Source organism: Sceloporus occidentalis, unplaced genomic scaffold (assembly GCF_023333645.1).
Source record: "Sceloporus occidentalis isolate IW3139 unplaced genomic scaffold, rSceOcc1.0.p SCAF_67, whole genome shotgun sequence".
Lineage (NCBI taxonomy): Eukaryota > Metazoa > Chordata > Lepidosauria > Squamata > Phrynosomatidae > Sceloporus > Sceloporus occidentalis.
Genome location: NW_028317047.1, coordinates 2,934,270 through 2,959,653, shown reverse-complemented (window position 1 = coordinate 2,959,653; position 25,384 = coordinate 2,934,270). Strand labels below are relative to the sequence as shown.

General features: G+C 37.9%; 1 protein-coding gene across 1 annotated transcript; it reads left to right on the top strand.

The window, feature by feature from the left end:
• Positions 1-1,080: 1,080 nt before the first annotated feature.
• LOC149286656 (eukaryotic translation initiation factor 1b-like) lies at positions 1,081-9,498 on the top strand. The gene is made up of 4 exons (XM_089493826.1): positions 1,081-1,111; positions 2,285-2,448; positions 2,679-2,780; positions 9,448-9,498. The coding sequence occupies exons 1-4, from the start codon at positions 1,081-1,083 to the stop codon at positions 9,490-9,492; spliced, it is 342 nt and encodes a 113-aa protein (XP_089349952.1). The 3' UTR covers positions 9,493-9,498.
• Positions 9,499-25,384: the final 15,886 nt, after the last annotated feature.

Genomic DNA, 25,384 nt, shown 5'->3' with positions numbered 1-25,384 from the left:
AGACCCTCTTGGAAACGTGCTTTTTCTTTTTTTAAAGGCACCACCATCTTGCAAGGGGCAAAATCTCTCGCTGTGAAGCTCAAAAGGGAAATTGAAGCTAAAAAGGGAAAGAGGCTAAACTCTTTTAAAACACGCATCCGTCGCCATACAGCGTATGCCATTGGTTGATGCCCCAGGGAGGGCCCTGATGCCAATCTCGGTGTTGCTGAATGCCTCGACATCAAGGCAACACAATTTAAGCGAAGAAAGCAATTGTAAATCACTTCCTAAGCTTGTTTAATGCTGTTGCATTGGTCGGTAAGGTTTAACACCTTAGTTCTAGGCAATTGTAAATTCTAGTTGTTTTTCATTATCAAACATATTTATGTTTTAAGGAGTTGAATACTTTTACCTTATAAACAGTCTTTTGTTCTTAAGACCCCCACCAAGTGTTTCGCTGAAAACATCTACTTGTGGTGTACACATTAAATAATGAAGGACGTTTTTTTCATGAATAGGCTTTCAAAGAAAATTCTATGCAACAGCAACAATTCCGATATTAGTAACATTAACCAATTATGTTTACACCAGTAAAAAACCACTGCTCCCACCATTGCACGTAGCTAACGCCCTCACGAAGCACAGAGAACCCGCATACCATTGCGGCCACCGTCCAGCGCGTTGTCCTGTGGGAACTGTAGTTTTCATTCGTAGTTCACCTCGGCAGCCCTTACCGCGTTTTGGTAAGGCACGTAGCTTGAAAGACTACAATAACCAGCAAGACCTGGGGCGGTGTGATATGACGTCAGGTGACGACGTTTACGAGACCTGTTAAAAGCAGATACTCGGCCATTTTTTTTTGGTGAGACCCTCGTATAGAGCGGTGATGCGCGGGTTTTGTCCTGTTTATTGACTACCCCCCCCACCTTTGTACGCTTTAGTGAGCGCTCTTTGACTGCACGCGCTAGCGTCCTCGCGCCGCCTGTCAGGCTCCATCCGACTAGTGCCCGGCCGAAAACCACCTGAACCCGGTCTTTTCCGCGTCCACCAGCGGCCTGCTCCAGCCTTTTCCTCTGCACTCCGTGCGCGAAATAATATCGCATGTCCTCTATCCAGAACCTCAACTCTTTCGGTAAGAAACCCGTGTGAGGAGTGTGGTCTATCTTTTGAGTCCTTGCACTATTGGCGCTTCTTCGGTAAACGACTGTGGTCGGTTATGGGGGTACCGTACGCCCATTTCTAACGGACTGCCCTTCTCGCTGTTTGTGCGGCCTTCAGGCCTGCCCCAGGGTTCGTCTTTAAATTTACTAAAAGCTTAAATTCTCGTCGCGATCTGTCCGTTTGGTTTTACTAACGGTGTGAGCAGACATTCTGAGGTTATCGCTCTTAACAACAATTATTGTTGGAGACTTAGATGGAGACCGTAAGTGTAGCGTTAAAGTTATGATCAAATTGATCCGTACTCAGGTCTTTATTGTCTCCTGTACTGTAAAATGGCGACGTTTTCTCTGTAAGGGGAGGGCTATTTCCGCTTCGAAGCTCTAAGCGCAAGGCTTCTTTGTACTCCTTGCCTACATTCAGATTTTGGTTTCATGGCAATCGTTCTTTGTAGTATTGCATCTAATTTTCCTATAGTAATGTATTTTATAAAACTGTCCCTATACTACTACAGGATTAAATCTTGCAATCTCAACCTGTGAATAATATACATTGACTTCATAAACAATGCTGTGCTACCTTTTATTGGCAGCATAAAGCATTGTGGTGAATGCACTTTGATCCATGGGACTGCTGTCACTTAATGTGTACAACTAAGAATGCAAGGGTGAGAGCTTTGTCAGCAGTTGGCTAGCATTTGACTTATTGTGGCTGTAGTCGTGAGTTGTCAAGGTGTTTGAATGTAACCTTTTACAGAGCTGCTCAATAATGGCTTTGATAGTACATCTGTGTCTTTTGTCGTTGCTGACTATGTGCTTATTAGATTTCTGTGAATGCCACTAAAGGATTGTCCATCTAGATAATGCAGCAAGGCCTTGTCTAGTGTCAAGCTAGAATCTGATCGCTTATGGCTGGGGAGACCATTGTTGGTACAATTACTCCAGTGTTTCTAACAATGATGCCCTTTAACATGTCCAGCCAAACCCGTAATATTTGTTTGGGCAGTCTTATGTCAAACCTATATGACGTGCTCTTGGTGTGGTTGGGCTGCTTAATAGTTGGTAAAATAAATTGAAAATTTGTTAAGCAGCTGCAGCTTTTTGCATCCTGTGTGATTGGGAAATTCTCTTCTCATCCATATTTGCAGACCCCTTTGCTGATGCAACTAAGGGTGACGACTTACTCCCGGCAGGGACTGAGGATTATATTCATATAAGAATCCAGCAGCGCAACGGCAGAAAGACTCTGACCACAGTGCAAGGCATTGCAGATGACTACGACAAAAAGAAGCTTGTAAAAGCTTTTAAGAAGGTAAACTGATGGATAACTATGCAGTCCCTACGTATTGGGTTGTAACCTTTCTGCTCTCCCATCCAGTCCCATGTTTTTGCTTACTATACACATCAGCGTCGCAAAAGTTGATCGGGTCAGGTTGAATTGCTGTCTTACCTTTGTACGAAAAAATGCTTAGTCTGTCTACTTGGTTTTTTTCCTCTGCTAAAATAGCAACTATAGAAAGTTTGCTTTCCTCTCACAAACAGAAATTTGCTTGTAATGGTACTGTGATTGAACATCCAGAATACGGTGAAGTGATCCAGCTCCAGGGTGATCAGAGAAAAAACATCTGCCAATTTCTTATGGAGGTCAGTAAACAAGTTGTGAAAATTGGTAACAGGCTCATACAATTGTATATTCAACTGATCTTTCTAAATGCACCCCTAACATATATGTATATGTGTGTGTGTGTGTGTGTGTGTCAAAGGGTGAAGCCATATTAGTCCAGTAGACACAATGTCAAAAAATAGTATTGCAGAGTATGCGGTGATACCTTTTTTATTCGACTAACATAATATTTAACCCCTTGACTGCTAACGACGGCATGGTGCTGTTGCTAGCAGTCCCAGCCAGGTGCTAACAATGGCACCATGCCGTCGCTAGCACTACCTTGATGGAGGTCTGTGGACCCCCATCACCACCTACCCCGGCGATCTGCCCCTCATATTGAAGGGCATCACTGGGACCACCCGATCTGGCCGGTGATGTCGTGCGTAATGATGCGATGTCACCGCGCAACTTTATTAATAACTGACAATTGTCAGTTAAAGTGGTATGGGGCATGCTGCTTAGATGCCTGTATCTCAGGCATCTAAGCAGCTACAGACCCCCAACATATACAGTTGGAAAGGTAATCACCTCAGCTTTCCAAAGTATAATGCTTGTGAAAAAATAAAAAATATTAAGTTAAAAAAGTAAACAAAATGATTTGGGGGTCTCTAAAGGCAGATAAATAAAGATCAAAATTGCCTAGAGACCCCCAAATTAAATTATCTAAACATTAACTAGTTTAACTTTAAAAAAAAAAAAAAAGTTTAAGTATTCTAGCTAAATGATCACTGTGGCAGCCAGTGATCATATAGCTATGAAAAAGTCACATTCCCTTTTTAAAAATGGCCGATACTAAATTTTAACCCCCATGATCCCTTTGATCATGGGGTTAAATTTAGCCAATGGTAGAGGAAGGCAACTTTTGAAATCCCGATGAACTGTAAATATTATTAAAATCAGCCATTCAGTGAGTAACCATCTCATCGCTGGAGCGCCTTGCATTTTTACTGCAAACCTTTTTGCTGTAAAAGTGATTTTTTATTTTTTTTTCTCCCTTTACCATCATTTCTTTGGGATTGTAAGGGGAAAGTATGGTGTGTGCTTCTGTGAGTGAATGTATGGAAAGTATGGTGTGTGCTTCTGCGAGTGAATGGAGATATGAAAGGCGTGTGAATGGTCAGTAATTAGGGTTAAAGCCTTGACGTGGCATTACTGCTCACGTAAGAAGTTAAATTATGGCACAAAAAGTACACATTTGCAAAAACTACACCCCTTGGCGCATCAAATGAGAGGCTGCATGTGTTTCTAGTACAAACCTGGAGTGCGCAAGACACAAATGAACATGTTGCTATGGTTAGAGAAAACATTTTCTAGCCAAAGCGACATATTCCATCATTATTTGTGCACTCAACTCTTGTCCTAGAAATACATGTAACCCCTCATTTTAAGCTCCAAGGGGTATAGTTTCTTGAAATGTGTACGTTATGTACCCTAATTTAACTTCCCAGATGTCTAGACCACTTTAACGTCAGATATGGCAGATTGGAGAATCTTGTTAAAAAATTGTTTTAAAACATTTAGGGGTGATGCCTGCATTTAGACAGCTCTAGACAGCTGGAAAGTTAAATTATGGTACATAAAGTACCGTATTTGTTCGATTATAAGACGAGGTGTTTTTCAGAGCAAATGCTCTGAAAAATACCCCTCGTCTTATAATCGAGGTCGTCTTCTAATCAGACCTCGATTAGGTTGCCAGGCTGCTTACCGGTGCTTTGGTCGCGAGCAGTGTCTCCTTCTAGCAGCAGGAGAACAGGAAGCTAGTAGAGTGTCACATAACTCTGCCTCCCCCCCTCCTTCCTCTGGGGGCGGGGCCAGAGAAGTTGCTCGCACAGCCGGGCCCCTGCAGAAGTCTTCGAGTGAGAGATCTGCAGTTCAGGTAAGGGGGTGGGGGAGGGTTTTTCAGCAAGTATGTGTGATTTATGGAATGAATGAGTATTTAAATATTTGTGAATGTGTGTGTGATAGCATGGATGTGTAAGGTGGGTGGTGGTGGTAGCATGGCATAGGGAGGCTGTACTCTCACTCCTATCATCCCCAGGTTCCAGCATGTACTGGCTGCCTTGGCTTGATAGGAGTGTGATTGCTGTTATATATATATATATATATAATCTCCATGATATGCCTTTTAACCCCCTATATGCCACTCTGCCATATAGAGGGTTAAAAGGCACATCATGGGGCAGAGGCAAATAGGCAAATAGGGGGTATAAGGCATTTTTGGGGGCAGATGTGCATAACTGGGGGGGGGCAGGTTGGCAAATAAAAGGAAATAAAAAAATATATATTTTTCTCAATCATAGCGTTTATTAGATATGAAAAAATTGTTTACATGCATTAATTTACTAGTTTTTTCCCTAAATTAATATTTAGATTTTGGGGGGTCGTCTTATAATCGAGCAAATACAGTATATATTTTCAGAAACTACACCCCTTGGCGCATCAAATGAGGGGTTGCATGTATTCGTAGCACAAGACTGGAGTGTGCAAGACATAAATGAACTTGTTGCTTTGAATTTAATTTTTAGTTTTATTTTTAGAAGTGTGATATTCACTTATTTGTTGTGCATGTCAGATTTGTGATACAAATACAACTAAGACCTCGTTTGCTGAAGCTGGGGGTGTAGTTTCTAAAAATATATAGTTTTGTTGGCATAAATTTAACATCCCGGGCAGCTAGAGCTGTTTAATTGACGGCAGCCATGCATTAAATTTAAAGATGTCTTTTGTGATAGTCTAACAAAATTAACTTTTAGCTATAAAATATTAGAAAAACAGTCTACTGTTCTCAATTTCTGTTTATTTTAGACCAGTTACCTACTACAAATATTTAGCAACACAGCTTTTGATATTAGAGTTTAGAAAAATAACATTACAAACTAGTTTTTATTGAGTCGGAAGTGAAAAATTAAAATTTTTCCCATTTTTGGCTTTATTTTGCAAACCTAATGAGACATACACATATAAAAATGGTATATTTGGAATCTGCTGGGTGTGCTGAAAAAAACAATATATGGTTTGTATAGTTTATTCCCAAGAAATGTACTTCTAAACGCATTTAAACGTGAGATGCACCAAAATGGCGAAAACCAGCTTAGCACCAGGGAGGGAAATGGCTTAGCAGCCAAGGGGTTAAAAGACAAGCTTTCGAGTTATCCTCCCTTCATCAGGTCCAAAGCAATGCTAATCAACATGATAGAGGTTACAACTTAAAACAAGTGATGGTATAAGAGAAGGGGGGAGGGGGGGAGTTGAGTGGGGTGCCGTAAATAGGCCTGGAGGTGAGAAATGCAGAGAGGTAGAGAGATAACCCTGGGACAGAACAAATAAACTTAGGGAAACCAATAACCACAGTAAAACATCAAAGATAATAACAGCAATTAGACATTGGATGACTAGATGAAGTTCTGGTAGTATGTAAGGAAACCAGAATCCACATTAAGTCCCTCTTTTATGGTGTTAAAATGTTATCGTTTTCATCTCAAATGTTTCTTTCCTGAGAGTTTCTGAAATTTCCTTTTGAGTACTTTAATTTTTAGATTTTGGACGGAGTGATTATTCTGTGTGAAATGATGTCCTACCGGGGTGCAATTTTTTTTCTTTTTTCCCCTCATGGTTTTTGATGGAGCTTCGGTGCAGGTTCATTCTAAGGTGCGGTTTAAGCCCCATTTCTCCAATGTAGCACCCTTTGTCGTATGCAGAGCATTGTATCATGTACACCACGTTTGCCGATGTACATGAGTAAGAATCTTTGTATGTTTTGTTGTGATTGGCTTTGTTACTGTCACATATGTTGGCAAAGTTTGCAGCGGGATTTGTTGCATGGTACAGTGCCATTCTGTGTATGCTCCTGTTCTGGGGCCAGTTTGCTGCACACTAATCTTTTTTCCTCAGGTTTGGTGGTTGTTTGCCAGTATTGGGGGCTGAGGGAATATTTTTTTTCAGTATGGGGTCTCCTACGAATATCAGCTGTAGGTCTTTAATAATTTTGCGGATTTCCTCAAGAGTTGGGTTGTAGGTAAGTACCAGAGGGATCCTGCTTGTGTTGTCCTTTTTTTGTATTCTAGAAGCCTTTCCTGTGGTGTCCTTACAGCAGATTTAATTTTTTTGGATATAGTTGTTTCCTTGTAGCCCTTCTTCTGAAATGACTCTGCCAGCATGCCCAGGTGTCTGTCTCTGTCCTGAGTGTCAGAGCAAATACGGTGGTATCTGATGGCTTGGCTGTAAATGACACCTTGTTTAGCGTGTTTGGGATGAAAGCTTGAATTGTGAAGGTAGCTGTACCTGTCTGTGGGTTTTCTATATACGGAAGAGTGAAGAAAGCCGGAGGTGACAGTTATAGTGCAGTCCAGGAAGCTCACACTGTTTTGAGAAATTCATTTTGAGTTTTATAGATGGGTGGAATGAATTGAAAGATTTGTGGAATTTTAAAAGGTTTTCTTCTCCTTCTGTCCATATTATGAAGATGTCGTCGATGTAACGGTAATAATTATGCAGTTTGTAGGGGTGAGTGGCTAGGAATCTCTGTTCTAAGTCAGCCATGAAAAGATTGGCATATTGCAGTGACATTTTGGTGCCAATGGCTGTCCCGGTCATTTGTAGGTAGTTAGTGTCATAGAACTTGAAGTAGTTGTGTGTCAGTATAAATTCTATGTGCTTGGCGATGGTTTCACTATCATATTTTTGTGTAGCATTGCTGGAGGAGAGGAATTTGATGCAGGCCTCAATACCATCTTTATGGGGGTTGTTGCTATATAAAGACTCCCCATCCATGGTTGCAAGTATAGTATTGGCAGGAAGGTTACTAACTTGGCTCAGTTTATTGAGAAAATCAGACGTGTCCTGTAGGGCTGCAACTAATTATTTTAATAATCTATTAGTTGGCCGATTATTTTTTTTTCGATCTCTTTATTATAATGGCCTCTCTATTTACCTTATTTTACTGACATAATAATAAAAGCTACAAGAACCCAAACACGGTGTTTTTCAAACTAGGTTTTAATACAGTTATTAGTAAATATCAATTCATATGTTAACTATTTTTCATATTTAATAAAAACTGAGGAAAAAACCCTTATCTTTTTTTTACCCAACTGCCCCCAGTTATGCACATCTGACCCCCAGCTTGCCACTCTGCCCCATATATGCCTTATAGCTCGTATATGCCAGATTCCACTGTGCCCACTGATATGCCTTATACTCCTTATATGCCAGTGATATGCAACTGAGAACCCTGATATACCTTTTACCCCCAGATATGTTTTATGCCCCCCTGATATGCCTAATATCGATATGCCTTATACCCCCTATATGCCCTGAAATTCATAATACCCCCCCCCCATACACCACTATAACTCACCCATACACCACTCTGGCTCCTCCCCCTCCTGTATACCACTTTGCCCCCCCCCCCCCCCCCATACTCCAAGCTGCAGTGAAAGTGCCTGTCGGCAACGGAGGTTCACAAGACACCATGGAGCCGGGTAGAGAGGCAAAGTGACGTATGGGAGGGGGAGGAGCCAGAGTGGTGTATGGGAGGGTGGCTCCCATACACCCCTCTGACCCCCCCCCATACATCACTCTGCCTCCGTTACTGCCCTTCACTTACGCTGAGGCTTCTATGAAGCTGCAGTGAAAGTGCCTGTCAGCAACGGAGGCTCACAAAGCACCAGGGAGTCGGGAGAGAGGCAGTGTGATGTATGAAGTGGAGGGGAGAGGCGGAAGTTGTCTGCGCATCGCACGGACAGCCACTGGCTGACCGTGAGGGGAATCCAGGTCCTCTGCAGCATTGCGGGGGATCTGGATTCTAGTGTTATAATCCGATCTCTGTTTGAGGTCGGATTATATAAGGAGAGGAGTTTTTCAGAGCATTTGCTCTGAAAAAAACCTTTTTATAATCGATAAAAATCGATTCGACTAATCGATAATGCAAATCGTCAACGGTTTTCATTATAGATTTTATCGATTAGTTGTTTCAGCCCTAGTGTCCTGTATAAAGCTCTCAGTGGTGATAACAAGGGGCTTAAGAATGTTTTCTATAAGGTCAGATATAGATTCAGTAAGAGTTCCCATACCTGTAGGACATCATTTCACATAGAACAATCACTCCATCCAAAACCTAAAAATTAAAGTACTCAAAGGAAATTTCAGAAACTCTCAGGAAAGAAAAACATTTGAGATGAAAATAACACATTTTAACACCATAAAAGAGGGACTTAATGTGGATTCAGGTTTCCTTGCTGTTATATATCTTTGCTGTTTTACTGTAGTTATTGGTTTCCCTAAGTTTATTTGTTCTGTCCATGGGTTCTCTCTGCCTCTCTGCATTTCTAACCTCCAGACCTATTTACGACACCCCACTCAACCCCCCCCCCTTCTCTTATACCATCACTAGTTTTAAGTTGTAACCTCTATCATGTTGATTAGTATTGCTTCGGACCTGATGAAGGGAGGATATCTCTCGAAAGCTTGTCTTTTAAATATTGTTAGTCCAATAAAAAAAGGTATCGCCGCATACTCTGCAATACTCTATTTTTTTTATATGTATATTGAAGGGGGGGTATAAGTGTTTGCCATCTGCAACCATGTTTTCTAAACAAAACTTGCTTTATGGAAAGGTGTTCTAACTCTACTTTTTTCCCCTCACAGATTGGCATTGTTAAAGAAGAACAGCTGAAGGTTCATGGTTTCTGAAATGTGGATAACCTAACTTCTGTCTGCCAGTGCTGGCTTCTTTGTGAAATACAAATTGCATTAGAAGGACTTTTAACATGTATGAACATTCAAGACTAGGTCCTTTTTTGCATGACTACAGAGTGTGTGTTATATGTAAGTAGGCTAGTAACAAATAAAGATAGCTGTGGGATGGTAAAATGGCATCCTGGGGAGTTTTAGCACATTTCCAATGGAAGTGTTTTAGTTTAGAATCGTCACTTTTTCCACTTTGATTTAATGTTTTTGTTGTATTAAACATGCGTGTTGCTGCCTAAAACTTTGCTTCTTGGTATTTTATTTTTGATGGTTTCTTTGTAAATTCAGCGTAGCAATTCTAAAATTTTCATCCAGGAGATAATGTAACACAGCCACTAAAAGGTAAGAAACCACTGCCATTAAAGTTGGGCATACTTTCTGCACCTGTGTAGTGTCAGACCCGCGTGAAGTATTTGTGTAATGTCAGAAGATGTTTGGCCAAACACAACTCCTGGAAGATAAGGAGCTAGGAGTGGTGCAAGATGCATATCAAACTGCAGCTCTCCTGCAAACTTCCCGATTAAATCCAATGTGTATGCTATTGGAAATTTAAATTGCCTCTAAGTGTTTGAAATGCTGAATTTTTGGTTTCGGTCCAGAATTTTCATTTCGGAGCATCCCTACTTCTGTCACCGAACTTCTATTCTGACTAGGAATTAAGTAAACGAGCAGCTGAACATCTAGGCCTGAAGTAGCTATTTTGGAAAAGCACTAACTTAGCGTCTGTGAGCTGAACACTTTATATTAAATGACTCAAAGCTCTGTATAGGTAGGCTCGGACAGTTCCCATTAACCCCTTAATGACAAGACTTTCTTTTTCGTAGTACACTTCGGGACAAAGGCTAAAATTTTTCAGTGTTGCTGTTTAGTTGTAATTTTCTTTCTCATTTTGTGCACCCACCCACACACACATAGTTCTCTTTTCAGGACAAACAGGGCTTTCTTTAGATACCATTATTTTTGTCTAATTTACTATACAAAAAATAAAATATGGTGAAAAATCTTTTACTCATCTGCAAAAACTGAGGGGGAAAAAAAACTAATTGTCCTGAGTTTAGAAATACCCAATACTTCAGGTGTGAAGTTACTGCTACTGGTGTATGTCTGTCAAACACCCCAATATGTGCTCAGTAACATCTCCTGAGTACAGCAATATCCCCCCCCATGCATGTTTGGGATGTGAAAGGCCACATTTGTGAGGTCAATCTGTGCCCATGTCCCATATGTGGGACATCTTTGAAGCTGGGCAAATCAATTTACCACATCACATCAATTTTTATTTTTTTATTTTACTAATCAAAATTGTGATTAGTGAGCTGGGCTCTGTTGTGACAGTTTGCACCGCCGAGGCGGTCAGGGTAGGGGCATGTCAGCAACACAGGTTACTCCTAGGAAGTGATTGCCGATCGCTTCCTAAGCATTTTTACCCAACAGCTGTCTTTGATGATCGGTTTGGTGGTGGCTTTTTTTTTTGTGCGTGTGGGAGCCAACTCATAAGGAGGCCATTTTAGATTTAGTGTTCACAAATAGAGATTTGGTATCAGATTTTACTGTAGGTGAAAGTTTGGGATCTAGTGATCATCAGTCTGTCAGTTATAAAAAAGACATTTGATACATGCACGTTTCTCGAGGAAGAGGTTCTACTTCAGCTGGCTAAGTAAAGTAGAGACAAATAGGTAGTTGGTGCTAGAACAAAGAGCTTAGTGGTGTACTAGCAAAAACGTTAACAGATTCACGTAACCGATCGTTAACAGGAATAGTCCCAGAAGATTGGTAATAAGCAAATGTTGTGGCCTGTGAGCCTTACATCAGTAGTGGGGAAATTAATGGAAACTGTTAAAGGATAGGATTGTCAAGCATCTAAGGTCACATGAGGTTCAAGAATATAAACATGGGTTCAGTTCAGGAAGATCATAACAAGCTATTGATTTTTTTTTTTGCTCTGGTGGTATCTAGACTTCTGTAAGGCTTTGGACACTGTGCCACATAGAAGACATCAATAAACTGCATTCTCTGAGTTTAGATCCCAATACTGTTGAATGGATGTGGCAGTGACAGACAACAGAGGGTTGTAGTCAATGGAGTATATTTGGAGCAAGTGGGATACTTCAGGGTTCATGTTCCTGGGGGGATAAGTGAAATGGCAAATGATTTAGATAAAATCGGAACATGGTTGGAGCTCTGGCAACTGATGTCTATTGTAGATAAATGCAAGATAATGCACCTAAAGCATAAAAACTAAATATATTTGGTACTGTCCTAACCTCAACACAAGGGGAAAGGGATTTAGGAGTAATTATTTCAGAAGGTAGACAATGCAGTAGAGCATAAATAGTAGACAGAGGGAAGTGCTTATGCTGTTGTACAGAGCACTGGTGAGCCCTAATTCTTCTTTGTTAAGAAATAATTTAACTCTATTCTGACCTATTTGTGGAATTGGGATAGTATAGTAAGCATTTAGTTGTTCTCTGTCTGTACCCATTATTTTTTCTATATTTCCAATAGCAGATTTATGCTCACTAATCCAGTCTCTAAGAGACCTGGTAATGCAGCCAATATAACACTTATAACAGGTTGCATAAGTGTGTGTGTGTGTATATATATATATATATATATATATACACACACACACACACACACAATATATTGTGTGTAGTAGCACATGTGATATGACATTTAATATATACATTTGCACCTCGTGGATATATGTCAAACAGTTTAGAGACGCTGTTGCTTCTTGACAGTTACCTCAAGGGTGTTGCTGATTTACATACTCCATATGGATACTTTTGGAGAAGTTTGTTCCGAATAGGAGAAACTTCCCTACACCAAGTAAAGCTACCCTATTTCCCCATGTATAAGACGCTCCCATGTATAAGACGCACCTTAATTTTGGGGCCCGAAATTTGGAAAAAAAAAAAATGTTACATAGTTATTGAACTCAAGTTTTATTTATCATAAAAATCATACTCATCATCCTCATCACTCCCATCCATTAACTGCCCCTAAATTAACCCTAAACACCCCATTAACCATAGCTGCCCCTAAATTAACCCTTAAGACCCCATCAACCATAGCTGCCTTAAATTAATCCAAAACACCCCATTAATCTCAACTGCCCCTAAATTAACCCCCACCTCCCCTAACTTTCAGCAGTCCAAATATTAATGTTATACTTACGGTTAGATGAGTTGCTGGGCCATGTGGATGCAATAAGAAAAAGGGGTGGGGCCACTCATCAGTGTGACTCTAGGGAGGGACTGTTAATCAGAAAGGGGTGGGGTCAATTATCAGCGTGACTGCAGGGAGGGACTGGGAAGTAGTAACTGCAATCTGCAACCACTGTATAAAACGCACCTAGTTTTTAGACCCCAAATTTTTTGAAGAAAGGTGCATCTCATTGGCATTTTGAGATATATAACATTGTAACACTAAAGATTTAGAGATATTTAATTTTCAATTACAAAAACACAGCTGCTGGTTTATGCTTGTTTACCAAGTGGATGTCTTTTAGTTTAACCCCTTAATGACAATACTGTTTCTTACTCGTAGTATATTGTGGGACAATGGCTCTTTTAACATTTTTCAGTGTTGCTGTTTAGTTGTGATTTTCTTCTTTCTCATTTCGTGCTCCCACACATATTATATATTGTTTTTTTCAGGACAAACAGGGCTTTCTTTAGATACCAATATTTTTTATATCATCATCTAATTTACTATAAAAAAAATGATAAAATATGGTGATTTTTTTGTTAAAAAAAATACTTTCTCACTTTTTAAACAAAAAACTTTTACTCTTCTGCAAAAACTAATGAAAAAAACTGCTAAATAGATAATACTATTTATCCTGAGTTTAGCAATACCCAAATGTTTTTTTTGCTTTTTTCTGCACGTTATTGGGCAATAAGTACCAGTAGCGTTTTGCTATTTCAAAACCATTTTCCCCCCAAAGCTGGTCATTCTGCCCCCCAAAGCTGGTCATTCTGCTATTTCGGGTATCTTTGAAGCCGGCCAATGAAATTTACCCCATCAAACCATATATTTTTAAAAACTAGACACCCCAAGGTATTTCAAATGTTGGTATTTTAACCATTTCCATGCTCTAGTTCTACCCATCAGCCTTTGTCAAACTTTATGGTAGTAAAAACATTTTTTTCCACACACGTTGTACTCCAGGTATAAATTTACAGCTCCTGGTATATGTCACTGCCAAACAACATCCCAATATGTGTTCCACAACATCTCCTGAGCACAGTGATACCCCACATGCATGGGTTTGTTAGGTTGTTCGGGGACTAAAAGGCCCTTTTTGAGAGGTGTGCATTTTTCAAATTGGAACTTTGACATGTCAAAAAGTCTGCCCAGATATCCTATTTCGGGTATCTTTGAAGCCGGCCAATACAATTTCCCACATGAAACCAAATATTTTTGAAAACTAGACACCCCAAGGTATTTGAAATGCTGGCATTTTAACCCTTTCCATGCACTAATTTTACCACCAGCCTTTGTCAAAATTTATGGTAATAATTTTTTTTTTTCTCCACACGTTGTACTTCAGGTATAAATTTACCGCTCCTAGTGTATGTCCTTGTCAGAAAACACCCCAATATGTAAAAGGTAAAAGGCCACTTTCGTGAGGTGTGTATTTTTTTGCCATTTAAACATCTGGTCCACTGCCCCCATGTCCCATATTTGGGACATCTTTGAACCCGGGCCAATTCAATTTACCCCATCAAATTATACATTTTTTTAAACTAGACACCCTATGGGCATTTATAATGCCAATATTTTAGCTCTTTCCATGCTGGAAGTTTTGTGAAGATAAAGAATTGTAGGACTTGCTCATAAAAAAACGTATATATATATATATTTTTTTTTACCTGCAGGAGGAGCTCGAGAGTTCTCAAGAGAGTCTGGATAGATTCCGATCGCTTCCTAAGCTGTTTCAGCCAGGCGCTTTCGCAATCTTTGATGATCGGTGCGGGGGCGGCCATTTTTCTTGCGGGGAGGGCTTTTCTCCCCGGATCCACGGTCAGCCTCACTTGTGAGGCTTCTGTGGATGCGGCAAAGCCGCCGATCGCGGCGTTGCAGCTGTTTAACGGCAGCCCGTACATGTACGGACATTGTCGTTATCACGTTGCACTGCAAGCCCGTACATGTACGGGCTTTGTCGTTAAGGGGTTAACCAGATCCCAGAAGCTGAATCACATAATACAGTGTTATTTATTCTGTATTTTCTGTAGGTGGCGTTATTTGACAACAAACTGTATTTTGTGTCTGTTTTCCTTAAAAAAAAAAACCACATCAGTACACTATGCTAACTTATTCAGCATAAGTTATGAAACATAATAAAAATTGCTAAAAGAAAAAGAATCTTCAACATATTTTTTGCTAATCTCAAAAGATTCTCACATGTGGAATGTAAAAAACAATACACCCGAGCCAAGACCAAAATTTATGTTTGTTGCATTACTTTGTAGCCTTCTACAGTGCAGAGGAATATGTCCACGCTTTTAAAATTAAATGATAAAAATAAATGCATAAATTAACTAATGTAAATCCTAATGAATAGTTTTGATGCATACATGTTTCTCCAATTACTAGGGAAATATATAATAACCAACTAGTTAATGGGCATCAGTTTTAGATTTCCTGCGCTCTAAGTTTTGCTCTATTATTTGTGGTAGAGAAGTGGGTCTTACAGTAGCCAGACTTACACGTAAACCCTTTTCAACTCAAATGCACATTTAAAGAGTTAGAATCTTAGGGATTTTTGATATTGAAAGAATCTGAAATTATGGAGTCAGTGAAGGAAAATTACCCATGTCTAGAAAGATAACCATCCATCAGTGAAACAACAACAGAGATTTTTGGGTCTGGAGTTGCATCCACACCTCAAGTAACAAGTGGAATCAAACCACTCTGCACCCCCTGTTGCATTATCACCAACACTGCCATTGAGCTCAGCAAATCACCTGTACCATAAGGGTCACAGGCAGTGGCGACTCTAGAAACAATATATAGGGGGGGCACACAAGATACCACAGTCAAACTGGGGGGGCATTCATAATTTCCAAAAGTAATGTGCTATGGAATTATACTTTTGTTATTGGGCTAAAATAATACTTGATCATTCAACATGGGAAGCCTGAAGCCACAATTGACTGCGACTAATCCTTGAAGTAAATATTATAACACAATACATAACTTTTCCACTAAATGATTTCAGGGCCTTGAACGTTTTGTCCCCTGAAGTCACTACAACTTCAGGAGGGCATTTTATTTCTGGATAAATATACATTAAATAATTCCTACTAGGGCTGCAACAACTAATCGATAAAATCATTTCGGGGGTGACGCGGAGACGTGGAGACGTGATGTAGCGTCACCGGAAGAGGTTGGAAGGCGCCCGTCGTAATGCCGCCGCACGGAAGAGAACACAGCGAGATGGTCCTTATGAAACGCCGCTGATTTAACGCCCAGATCCTTCGCTTCTCCTCTACAAAATAGGAAACCTACCTTCTGCTGTACTTGCTGCCGTATGATGTACGCTGCATCTTCTTGAAAAGTTTATATGCTCCGATAAAAATGAGGTTTTGTCGAAAACAATCAAGATGGTGATAAGGCTGAAGCTGCCGCTACAACGTTGAAGCTAAGTCTTTTTTTTTTTTTTTTCTCTTCTCTTTTTTGTTAATTATACGAGAGATATATAAGACTGTTAATCCTTGGATAACAAATATATATATATCACATAGAAATTACTAGTTTGAAAGAGCGGTCTATATGAAATTTGTCTAAAAAATACAAATTCAAATTTGAATAATTTCTCTCATATATACTCCAATTGAATATGAGATTAATTGGACTATAATTGGATTAAAATTGACTCAATATTAGTTCCTCCAATTGGATTGTCAATACACGGTTACATGGCTATATAGCCTAATCTGTTGGAAACATGAGAGAAGGAAAAGCAAACTAAATAAAACCAAGAAAGTGAGCAGAGAGAAGCAGAAGGGTAAAAGGAAGAAGAAAGAGAGGAATTAGAGGAGAAGGGAGGAGATTAAAAACAACGTGAAACTTTAAGCTAATTGGTAAAAGGAATTTTTTTTTTTTTTTTTTTTTTTTTTTTTTTTTTTTTTTTTTTTACTTGCTATAATGGCATCAAAAAGGGACCAAACCAGAAGAGATAATAAAAAGGGAGATAAACAGCCCAAGAGAGTCTCCGGTTTCTTTTCACCAATATCAAATAAGGAAGCAAGAGATAAAATCCATAACGAACAAAGCAGCCTGAACCAACAAGATATAGATAAATCTCATGATGAACTGGAGGACTGTAATTTAAACAGAGATACCATTACACAAGAATTTCTGTCTAATAAATTAGATATACTTTTCAAAACCATTAAAGAAGAAATTAATAACAGCTCTGAGACAATCAGCACTGAAATTAAACATTTGACTGCTAAAATCACAACTATAGAAAATAAAATCTCAGAAACTGATCTACGCTGTTCTGGTTTTGAAGAAAGACAAAAAGAAACCGTCAATAGAATAGATCAACTGGAATTGAAACTGAGAGACCTAGAAGACAGAGCGAGAAGAAATAACGTAAGACTTAGAAATATTCCAGAAGAAATAACACAGGAGGCTCTTGGTTCATATTTATCAGAATTCCTTACAGATCTGGGGATACATACTAAAACCTTGGAAAAGGTTGTTGAGAGATATCATCGCATCCCAAGATCGAAAGAGGCTCCAGAAAACTACCCAAGAGAAGTTATGGCGAAATTTTACTCGATACAAATAAAAAATAACTTGATTCGGGCAGTTCGAGAAAAAAAAAGTACAGCCGAAAAATTTAAAAATATCCTGGCCCTACAAGATCTGTCGTATCATACAAGAAAATGGAGAAAAGGCTTTTCGTCTGTCCTAGAAACTTTGAGAATAAATCAGATAAGATATTTCTGGGGTTCTCCGTCGAATCTGAAGATCACATGGAAGGACTCCTTGCTTATATTTTATACCCCAGATGCGGTGGATAACTGGTTAAAAGAAACAAATATATAAATGTTTTACTATATATCTTTTTTTTTTTTTTTTTTTTTTTTTTTTTTATACAAATTCTACACGTACATACAATAGAAACTATGCCAAAATTAATTCAGGGACTATTTTGACACAATTAAGAAACTTTATAATCTTACTGATCTGATGGAATAATTGAGTTTCTATAAATAACTCACTTTCACTATAAATTTGAATCAAATATCTTATATTGAAATTTGTAACTTTGGGAGTAAGGTAACTCCTTAACAACGTTTTTTCACATAAATAGGAGAAAAAGGAAGGAGAAAAAAAAGAAAAAATAATAATATTTAGATCACAATCTATACGCACATACACTAGAAATGACCTATTAGTAATAAGATCCTGGATTTTATGGATCCGATGGAATATTTCGGTTTTTTTTATTAACAATTCACTTTTATTATAAATATGAATTAAATAGCCCTACACTTTATATAATAATATTTAGACCATAATTTACACGCATACACACTAAGACTCTTGCAATTTTTATATTTTGGATTTCTATTAACATTTCACTTTCACCATAAAGAGCACAACTTTACACATTTTACATTCACTCTTTTTTTTTTTTTTTTTTTTTTTTTTATATACTAAACACTTAGCACACACTCTACACGTACATACACTGAAAAAGTATGCCTAAACTAATTTAGGGATTATATTTTGGAAATTTGTAATTTGTGGGAGTAAGACAAACCCGCAATAATGTTTTTGCACAATCACAATTTGTTTTTTCTGTTTTTATTATTGAAATATTTTGGAGTTTACAATTAACTCATTCTAGCACATATAAAAGGAAGGAAGGGAAGGGAAAGAAAGAAAGAAAAAGAAAAAAAAAAAGAAAAGAGAAGGAAAGGGGAAAAGATAATAATATTTAGTCCATAATTCACACGCATACACATTAGAAATATGTATAAATAATAAGACTCTTGCAACTTTATGGATTCGATGGAATATTTTGGATTTTTATTAAAATTTCGCCTTCACCATAAAGAGCACAACTCTACACATTGTACATTCACACTTTGGTTTTTTTTTTTTGTTTTTTGTTTTTTGTTTTTTTTTTTTTTTTTTTTTTTCTCTAAAACCCGCAATAACGTTTTTGTTCAATCACAATCTGTTTTTTTTGTCTTTTTTTTTTTTTTTTTTTTTTTCTTTTTTTTTTTTTTTTTTTTTTTTTTTAATAATTAATAATAACTTTGAATCATCAACATTATCTGAATATAACTAAGATAATAAAAAATTATCTAAATTGATAAATTTTCCTAAGTACCAATATCATTTTATATATTATTTTAATTTCACAATTCTACTTATATTTTCTTATGTTTTCATTTCATATACATAATCTTGTGAATTTCTTTTGTATGCGATGCTGCTGCGATGAGGCAATGCCTCCTACCTTGTGTGTCAAATAGACATAATATTCGCATCTAAGAAGGGTAGTTTCCTCTTTGTCTTTGATGCGAAGGTGGGTTCTGTGGAGGGTTACTGGAGCCCTTCCACAGATAGTGGAAGAGTTTGTTGGTCACAAATAGATATGACCATGTTGTCTGTTTTATATGTCATGGCGTGGGAGGAGATTGGGGGATTGTGTACCAGATATAATGGTTAAAATCATTTCAGTTAATGCACAAGGGTTGAATACAATTTTTAAGAGATCAATTCTCCATAATTATTTAAAAAAAGAACGTGTGGACATCTGTTTTTTACAAGAAACTCATTGGAGACAAACGGAAAAAATAAAAAAGATAGGAAATTCCTTTTTAAATATAGTCTCCTCTTCAGATCGTACTAAGAAAAAAAAGGGTGTTGCTATAATTTTCTCTAATAATATACAAGTCAAAATTGATTATCAAAAAACGGATGAAGATGGTAGATATATAATTTTGATTTGTGAAATTAATAACAAAAAATTTACCCTTATCAATATATATCTACCTAATATTTCACCAGTAACTCTTCTTAATAAAATTTTTGGAGAAGTAGAGAACATCAAAATGGGTAGTTGTCTGATTGCAGGTGACTTCAATTGTGTCTTGGATCCACATATAGACAAAAATTTACTAAAAGGCTGTACTATCCACCCCCAGGTGATAAAACAAGCGAAAGCTCTAAATAAGATCCTAAATTATAATAACTTATTTGATACCTGGAGGACTATGAATCCCCAAGTAAGAGAATATACCCATTTTTCACGAGTACATCTTTCCTACTCTAGGATCGACATGATATGGGGAGATGCAGAACTCATTAATAATATTGAAAAAATTAGTATAAAAGAAAACACGTGGTCAGATCACAATATTGTCTCTTTAGAACTTAAAAACAAATGCTCTCTAAAAATAAATACTACCTGGAGAATGAATGACTATATTTTAAAAAGCCAGAAAGAAAAAACTGCCCTTCAAAACACGATAGTAAATTACTTTAAGGATAATATCTCAAGTGATACTTCCTCAGGGAATAACTGGTGCGCTTTTAAAGCCGTAATGAGAGGACATTTTATTAAAATAAATATTAATCAAAAAAAAGCTCAGGGTAAAAGACTATCTGAACTTTATTGTCAGTTAAATATAATTTCAAGAAAAAACATATTAGCAACTTCTCAATTACTAACACAAAAAATAAAAGATATTCAAGATCAAATAAACCAACGACTAATTGAAAGAATCACTAGAAACATGGAAAAGCTCAAAATAAAATTTTACGCTAGAGGAAATAGGATTGATAAGATGCTGACTAATAAGCTAAAAAAACAAAGAGCTAATAATAGAATTATAAAGTTAATAGATGGTAATCAGACATTAACGACCCCAAAAGATATTGGTAACTATTTTAATAGATACTATGGAAATCTGTATAATCTTCCGTCATCTAGCTCAGATAAAGACTTAACTGAATATTTAACACGAACAGAGTTACCTCATATTTCTAAAGCTCAAAGAGATGCACTGAATAGACCTATCACTGAAACAGAAGTAAAAAAGGAAATTATAAAACTGGCTAACTACAAGACACCGGGCCCAGATGGCTTTAGTAATTTGTTTTATAAGGTGTTCAGTATCCAAGTAGTCCCGCATTTAACAACTTTATTCAATGAAACAGTAGAGAGAGGCAGTTTTCCAACAGAAATGTTGAGAGCTAACGTGTTGCCAATTCTAAAAGAAGGTAAATCTCCTTCGATTATCACAAATTATCGTCCGATTTCTTTAATAAATGCAGACGTAAAATTATTTTCGTCAATATTGGCAGATAGAATGAAATCAATATTAGACAAGATAATCCACAGAGACCAAATAGGTTTTGTACCAGGCAGATCTTCTAGCTATAATGTAAGAAGAACTATAGACATTATAGATGCTTGTTCTAGATCTAAAACTTCTTTATTACTGATGGCGGTCGATGCAGAAAAAGCCTTCGACCGGGTTAGCTGGAAATTCTTAAGCGGGGTATTACAAAAGAACGGCATCTCCGGTTGGATACATAGGGCAATCTTTTCTTTATATGCAAATCCATCAGCTAGGGTAGTGGGTCCAAATTTATGTTCCCCTTGGTTTCAATTAAAAAATGGTACGCGTCAGGGCTGTCCCTTATCGCCCTTATTATACATAATATCTATGGAGCCCTTAGCTGCAAATATTCGATGCAACTATATGATCAAAGGATATCAAACTAATACAAATCATTTAAAACTGAATCTTTATGCAGACGATGTATTAATTACTCTTACCGAACCAGTTGAATCCTTGAAACATTTGATGATTGAAATAAATAACTATAGTAAAGCCTCAAACTATAAGCTCAATACTACTAAGACGATCTTATTAGGCAAGAATATAGTCAATAGTGTTAAAGAAGAAATTAATCTAATATATGGATTCACCTGGGCAACTCGAGATTTTAACTACCTTGGCATCTTCATCTCTGCAGATCTTAAGAGGATAATGGAAATAAATTTCCTAAATCTTTTGAAAGATACTAATCGTAAACTGAAAGAATGGCAATGCAAGGAACTGTCATGGTGGGGAAGAATAAATTCTATAAATGCATATATTATACCTAAGTGGTTATACCTTTTTCAGATGCTCCCACTAAAATCCTCGGACCAATGGCTTCTATTATTACAATCTAGTTTCTCAAATTTCATTTGGAGAGGAAAAAAACCAAGACTTAAACGAAATATACTGACTCAGAAACCGCAACGAGGAGGTATTTCCTTTCCAAATATAAAAAACCTTTACATGACTACGAGGATTCTACATATATACAGGATGCAACTAGCGCTAGATAAAAATGAGGGTTGGATAGAGATAGAGAAACAATTAAGTGGTAATTTAGAGTTAGATAACCTTATATGGAATATTTATGGCTTGAAACATATAAAAAAAAATATTAAAGGTAGCATAATTCTTGAACAACTGATACCCATATGGGAGAATCAAAAACGACAATGGAAAATAGATAAGAAACTTCTTAACTTTCACAAAATTGAAACTCTTGCTGCCAATACAGAAGAACTTAATTTAACTCTTTGGAAACAAAAAGGTATTAACTGCATTAAAAATCTATTTTTAGACAGTAAAATAAGAACGTTCTCTGATTTACAAATAGAATTCCAACTTCCATCAGCTGAGATCTTCAAATATTTAAGATTAAAAAGTGTCCTTAGAGAGTTCTTTATCTACCCTACCCCTCAGACCGACTCCCTTGGTGAAATTTTCAATACCGATAGAGTACCCCGAGTGACATCTAAGATCATGAAATTGGTGCGGGAGTGGGAAGAAGTCCAAGATTCTCCCTATATAAAAACCTGGGAAAAAGATCTACACTGTAAAATTCATGCTACAGACTGGTTCCAAGCCCAAATAAATACAACTAAATCTATACACTCTATAACTTTATTGGAAACTCAATATAAAGTAGCCAATAGATGGTATCTTGTCCCGTCTAAGCTAAAACTAATGTATCCCAATGCTCTCTCCACTTGCTGGAGATGCAACAAAGCTGAGGGAACATACCTTCATATTTGGTGGGAATGTGGAGAAATCAGAGATATATGGAATAAGATGTATGACCTATTGGACTACTTACTAAAAACAAAAATAAAAAGATCACCAGAGGCAGCTTTACTACATTTAAATTGGCCTTCCCTACAGAAAAAAGATAAATTACTGCTAACGCATTGCTTAGTAGCAATGAAAATTACGATCGCCAGAAACTGGAAATCCCTTGGCTCTCCTATATGGAAACTCTTTACTAATCAACTTTTTTTCCAAATAAAAATGGAAAGGGCAATTAGTTGGCCTTTTCTAAATTCATGGAAAGCCTTTCAGTGCTGGGACTATTGGTACAAAATATTTGATGAATTAGTAACAACCCTATAAGTGCATTTATCGACCTTAAGCTGTATTTTTTTTCTCTTTTTCTTTCAATAATACAGTTCCCCATACCCTCTTAACTACGCCATGACTGTTTTTGTATATGTCTTAAGTGGATACTATTGAGATTCCCTGCTTTTGCTAATCATTTTGAAAATAAGCGGAATTAATCTTAATTAAGGGAATCTTTGAACTTTTATATTATATTTATCTTTGTATGTTATCCTCTTATTTGTCAAGTCCTAAATGTTTGTATATGTTTATATTTTCATAAATTAAAGAAAAGGAAAAAAAAAAAGAAAAAAAAAAAAAAAAAATAATTCCTACTAGGGCTGCAACAACTAATCGATAAAATCGATAATAATCGATAATGAAAATCGTTGCCAACGAATTTCATTATCGATTAGTTGAATCGATTTTTATTGATTATAAAATGAGGGTTTTTTCAGAGCAAACGCTCTGAAGAATACCCCTCATTATATAATCCGTTTCAGTGACTCACAGCAGCAGCTCCTACTTACCAGTCCCTCCCTGTAATCACTGTGACAACTGGCCCCGCCCCCTTCCTTCTCCCAGAAGGCCAGAACCACATGGCTGTGACACTCATCTAACTAAGTATAAAATTTATATTTGGGCTGCTGAAAGTTAGGGGAGGTGGGGGTTAATTTAGGGGCAGTTATGGTTAATGGAGTGTTTAGGGTTAATTTAGGGGAAGTTATGGTTAATGGGGTGTTTAGGGGCAGCTATGGTTAATGGGGTGTTTAGGGTTAATTTAGGAGCAGCTGTGGTTAATGGGGTGTTTGGGGTTAATTTGAGGCAGTTGTGGTTAATGGTGTTTTTAGAGTTAATTTAGGGTAGTTGTTTTGATGGGGTATTTAGAGTTAATTTAGGGGTAGTTATGGTTAATGGGGTGTTTAGGGTTAATTCAATGATGAGGACTGAGGGTTAATTTGATTAATTTAATAAAGTTAACTTAAGGCGCAGTTAGAGGTAAAGGGGGGCAGACTAAGGGGAATCTAAATCATGGGGGCAGTGAAGATTAACCCAGTACTTATTTATAAAAGTATGGTGTCAGTGTGCTGTGAACAGGTCTGTGACTCTATGAGGGGACTATGAGGCATCTGGGGGGTATAAGGCATATCTGGGGAGGATGGAGTGGTGTATCAGGGGGTATAAGGCGTATCAGGCACAGTGACGTGTGTGGGAGGCAGCGTGGCATATGTGGGAGGCAGCGTGGCATATGTGGGAGGCAGCGTGGAGTGGCATATGTGGGAGGCAGCGTGGAGTGGCATATGTGGGAGGCAGCGTGGAGTGGCATATGTGGGAGGCAGCGTGGAGTGGCATATGTGGGAGGCAGCGTGGAGTGGCATATGTGGGAGGCAGCGTGGAGTGGTATATGTGGGAGGCAGCGTGGAGTGGTATATGTGGGAGGCAGAGTGGAGTGGTATATGTGGGAGGCAGAGTGGAGTGGTATATGTGGGAGGCAGCATGGAGTGGCATATGTGGGAGGCAGCGTGGCATGTCTGGGAGGCAGCATGGCAAGCCTGGGCTCAAATGTGCATCAATTGGGGGGGCTGGTTGGGAAATAAAGACAAGAAATGCATTTTATCAAAGTTTTTTTATTATGCTGTTTGTATTTAATATAATTTGTTTATTAACTTATTTTAAATAAATGAAAAATTTACATTCTTTTTTTTTATCCGATTAATCAACAAAATAATCGTCCAACTAATCGATTATGAAAATAATCGTTAGTTGCAGCCCTAATTCCTACTGTAAGTTAAGTGCCAGGAAACAGATGACCAAACACACACACCAACACAGGCTTTGTCACACCAACACCCAGACACACACATCAGTACAGGCTCTGCCACACCGACAAACACACACACACCAGGACAGGCTCTGGCACACAGACACCCACACACACCAGGACAGGCTCTGCCACACCCACATCCAAACACACACACACCAGGACAGGCTCTGACACACTGACACCCAAACACACACCCTAGGACAGGCTCTGCCACACCAACACCTATACACATACACCCGAGGAAAGGCTCTGCTACACTGATAACCAAAAAAACACAAACAGCAGGACACAATCTACGTCACAGACGTCTACATCAGGATGGATTTTTCACACTGCATTGTCGTTTATACCCCCCTTAGTGTTTTTCCCCCTTGTGTATTGATGCCCCTGCTGCCCATATATATATTAATATTAGCCCCAGTTGCCGATAGCAGGTATAGATCAACACATTAACACCAAGCTTTAGATGTATAGATCAACTGATATTCACTTGTGATCTCAGCACTGAAGGTATAGATCAAATAAACAGAATCAGACATACAAA

Excerpts from the sequence above, each read along its gene's own strand:
- LOC149286656 (XM_089493826.1), top strand. The coding sequence starts at position 1,081 with ATGTCCTCTATCCAGAACCTCAACTCTTTCG. Across the intron at positions 2,449-2,678 it reads TTGTAAAAGCTTTTAAGAAG|AAATTTGCTTGTAATGGTAC; the intron begins GTAAACTGATGG and ends TCTCACAAACAG. Across the intron at positions 2,781-9,447 it reads TCTGCCAATTTCTTATGGAG|ATTGGCATTGTTAAAGAAGA; the intron begins GTCAGTAAACAA and ends TTCCCCTCACAG.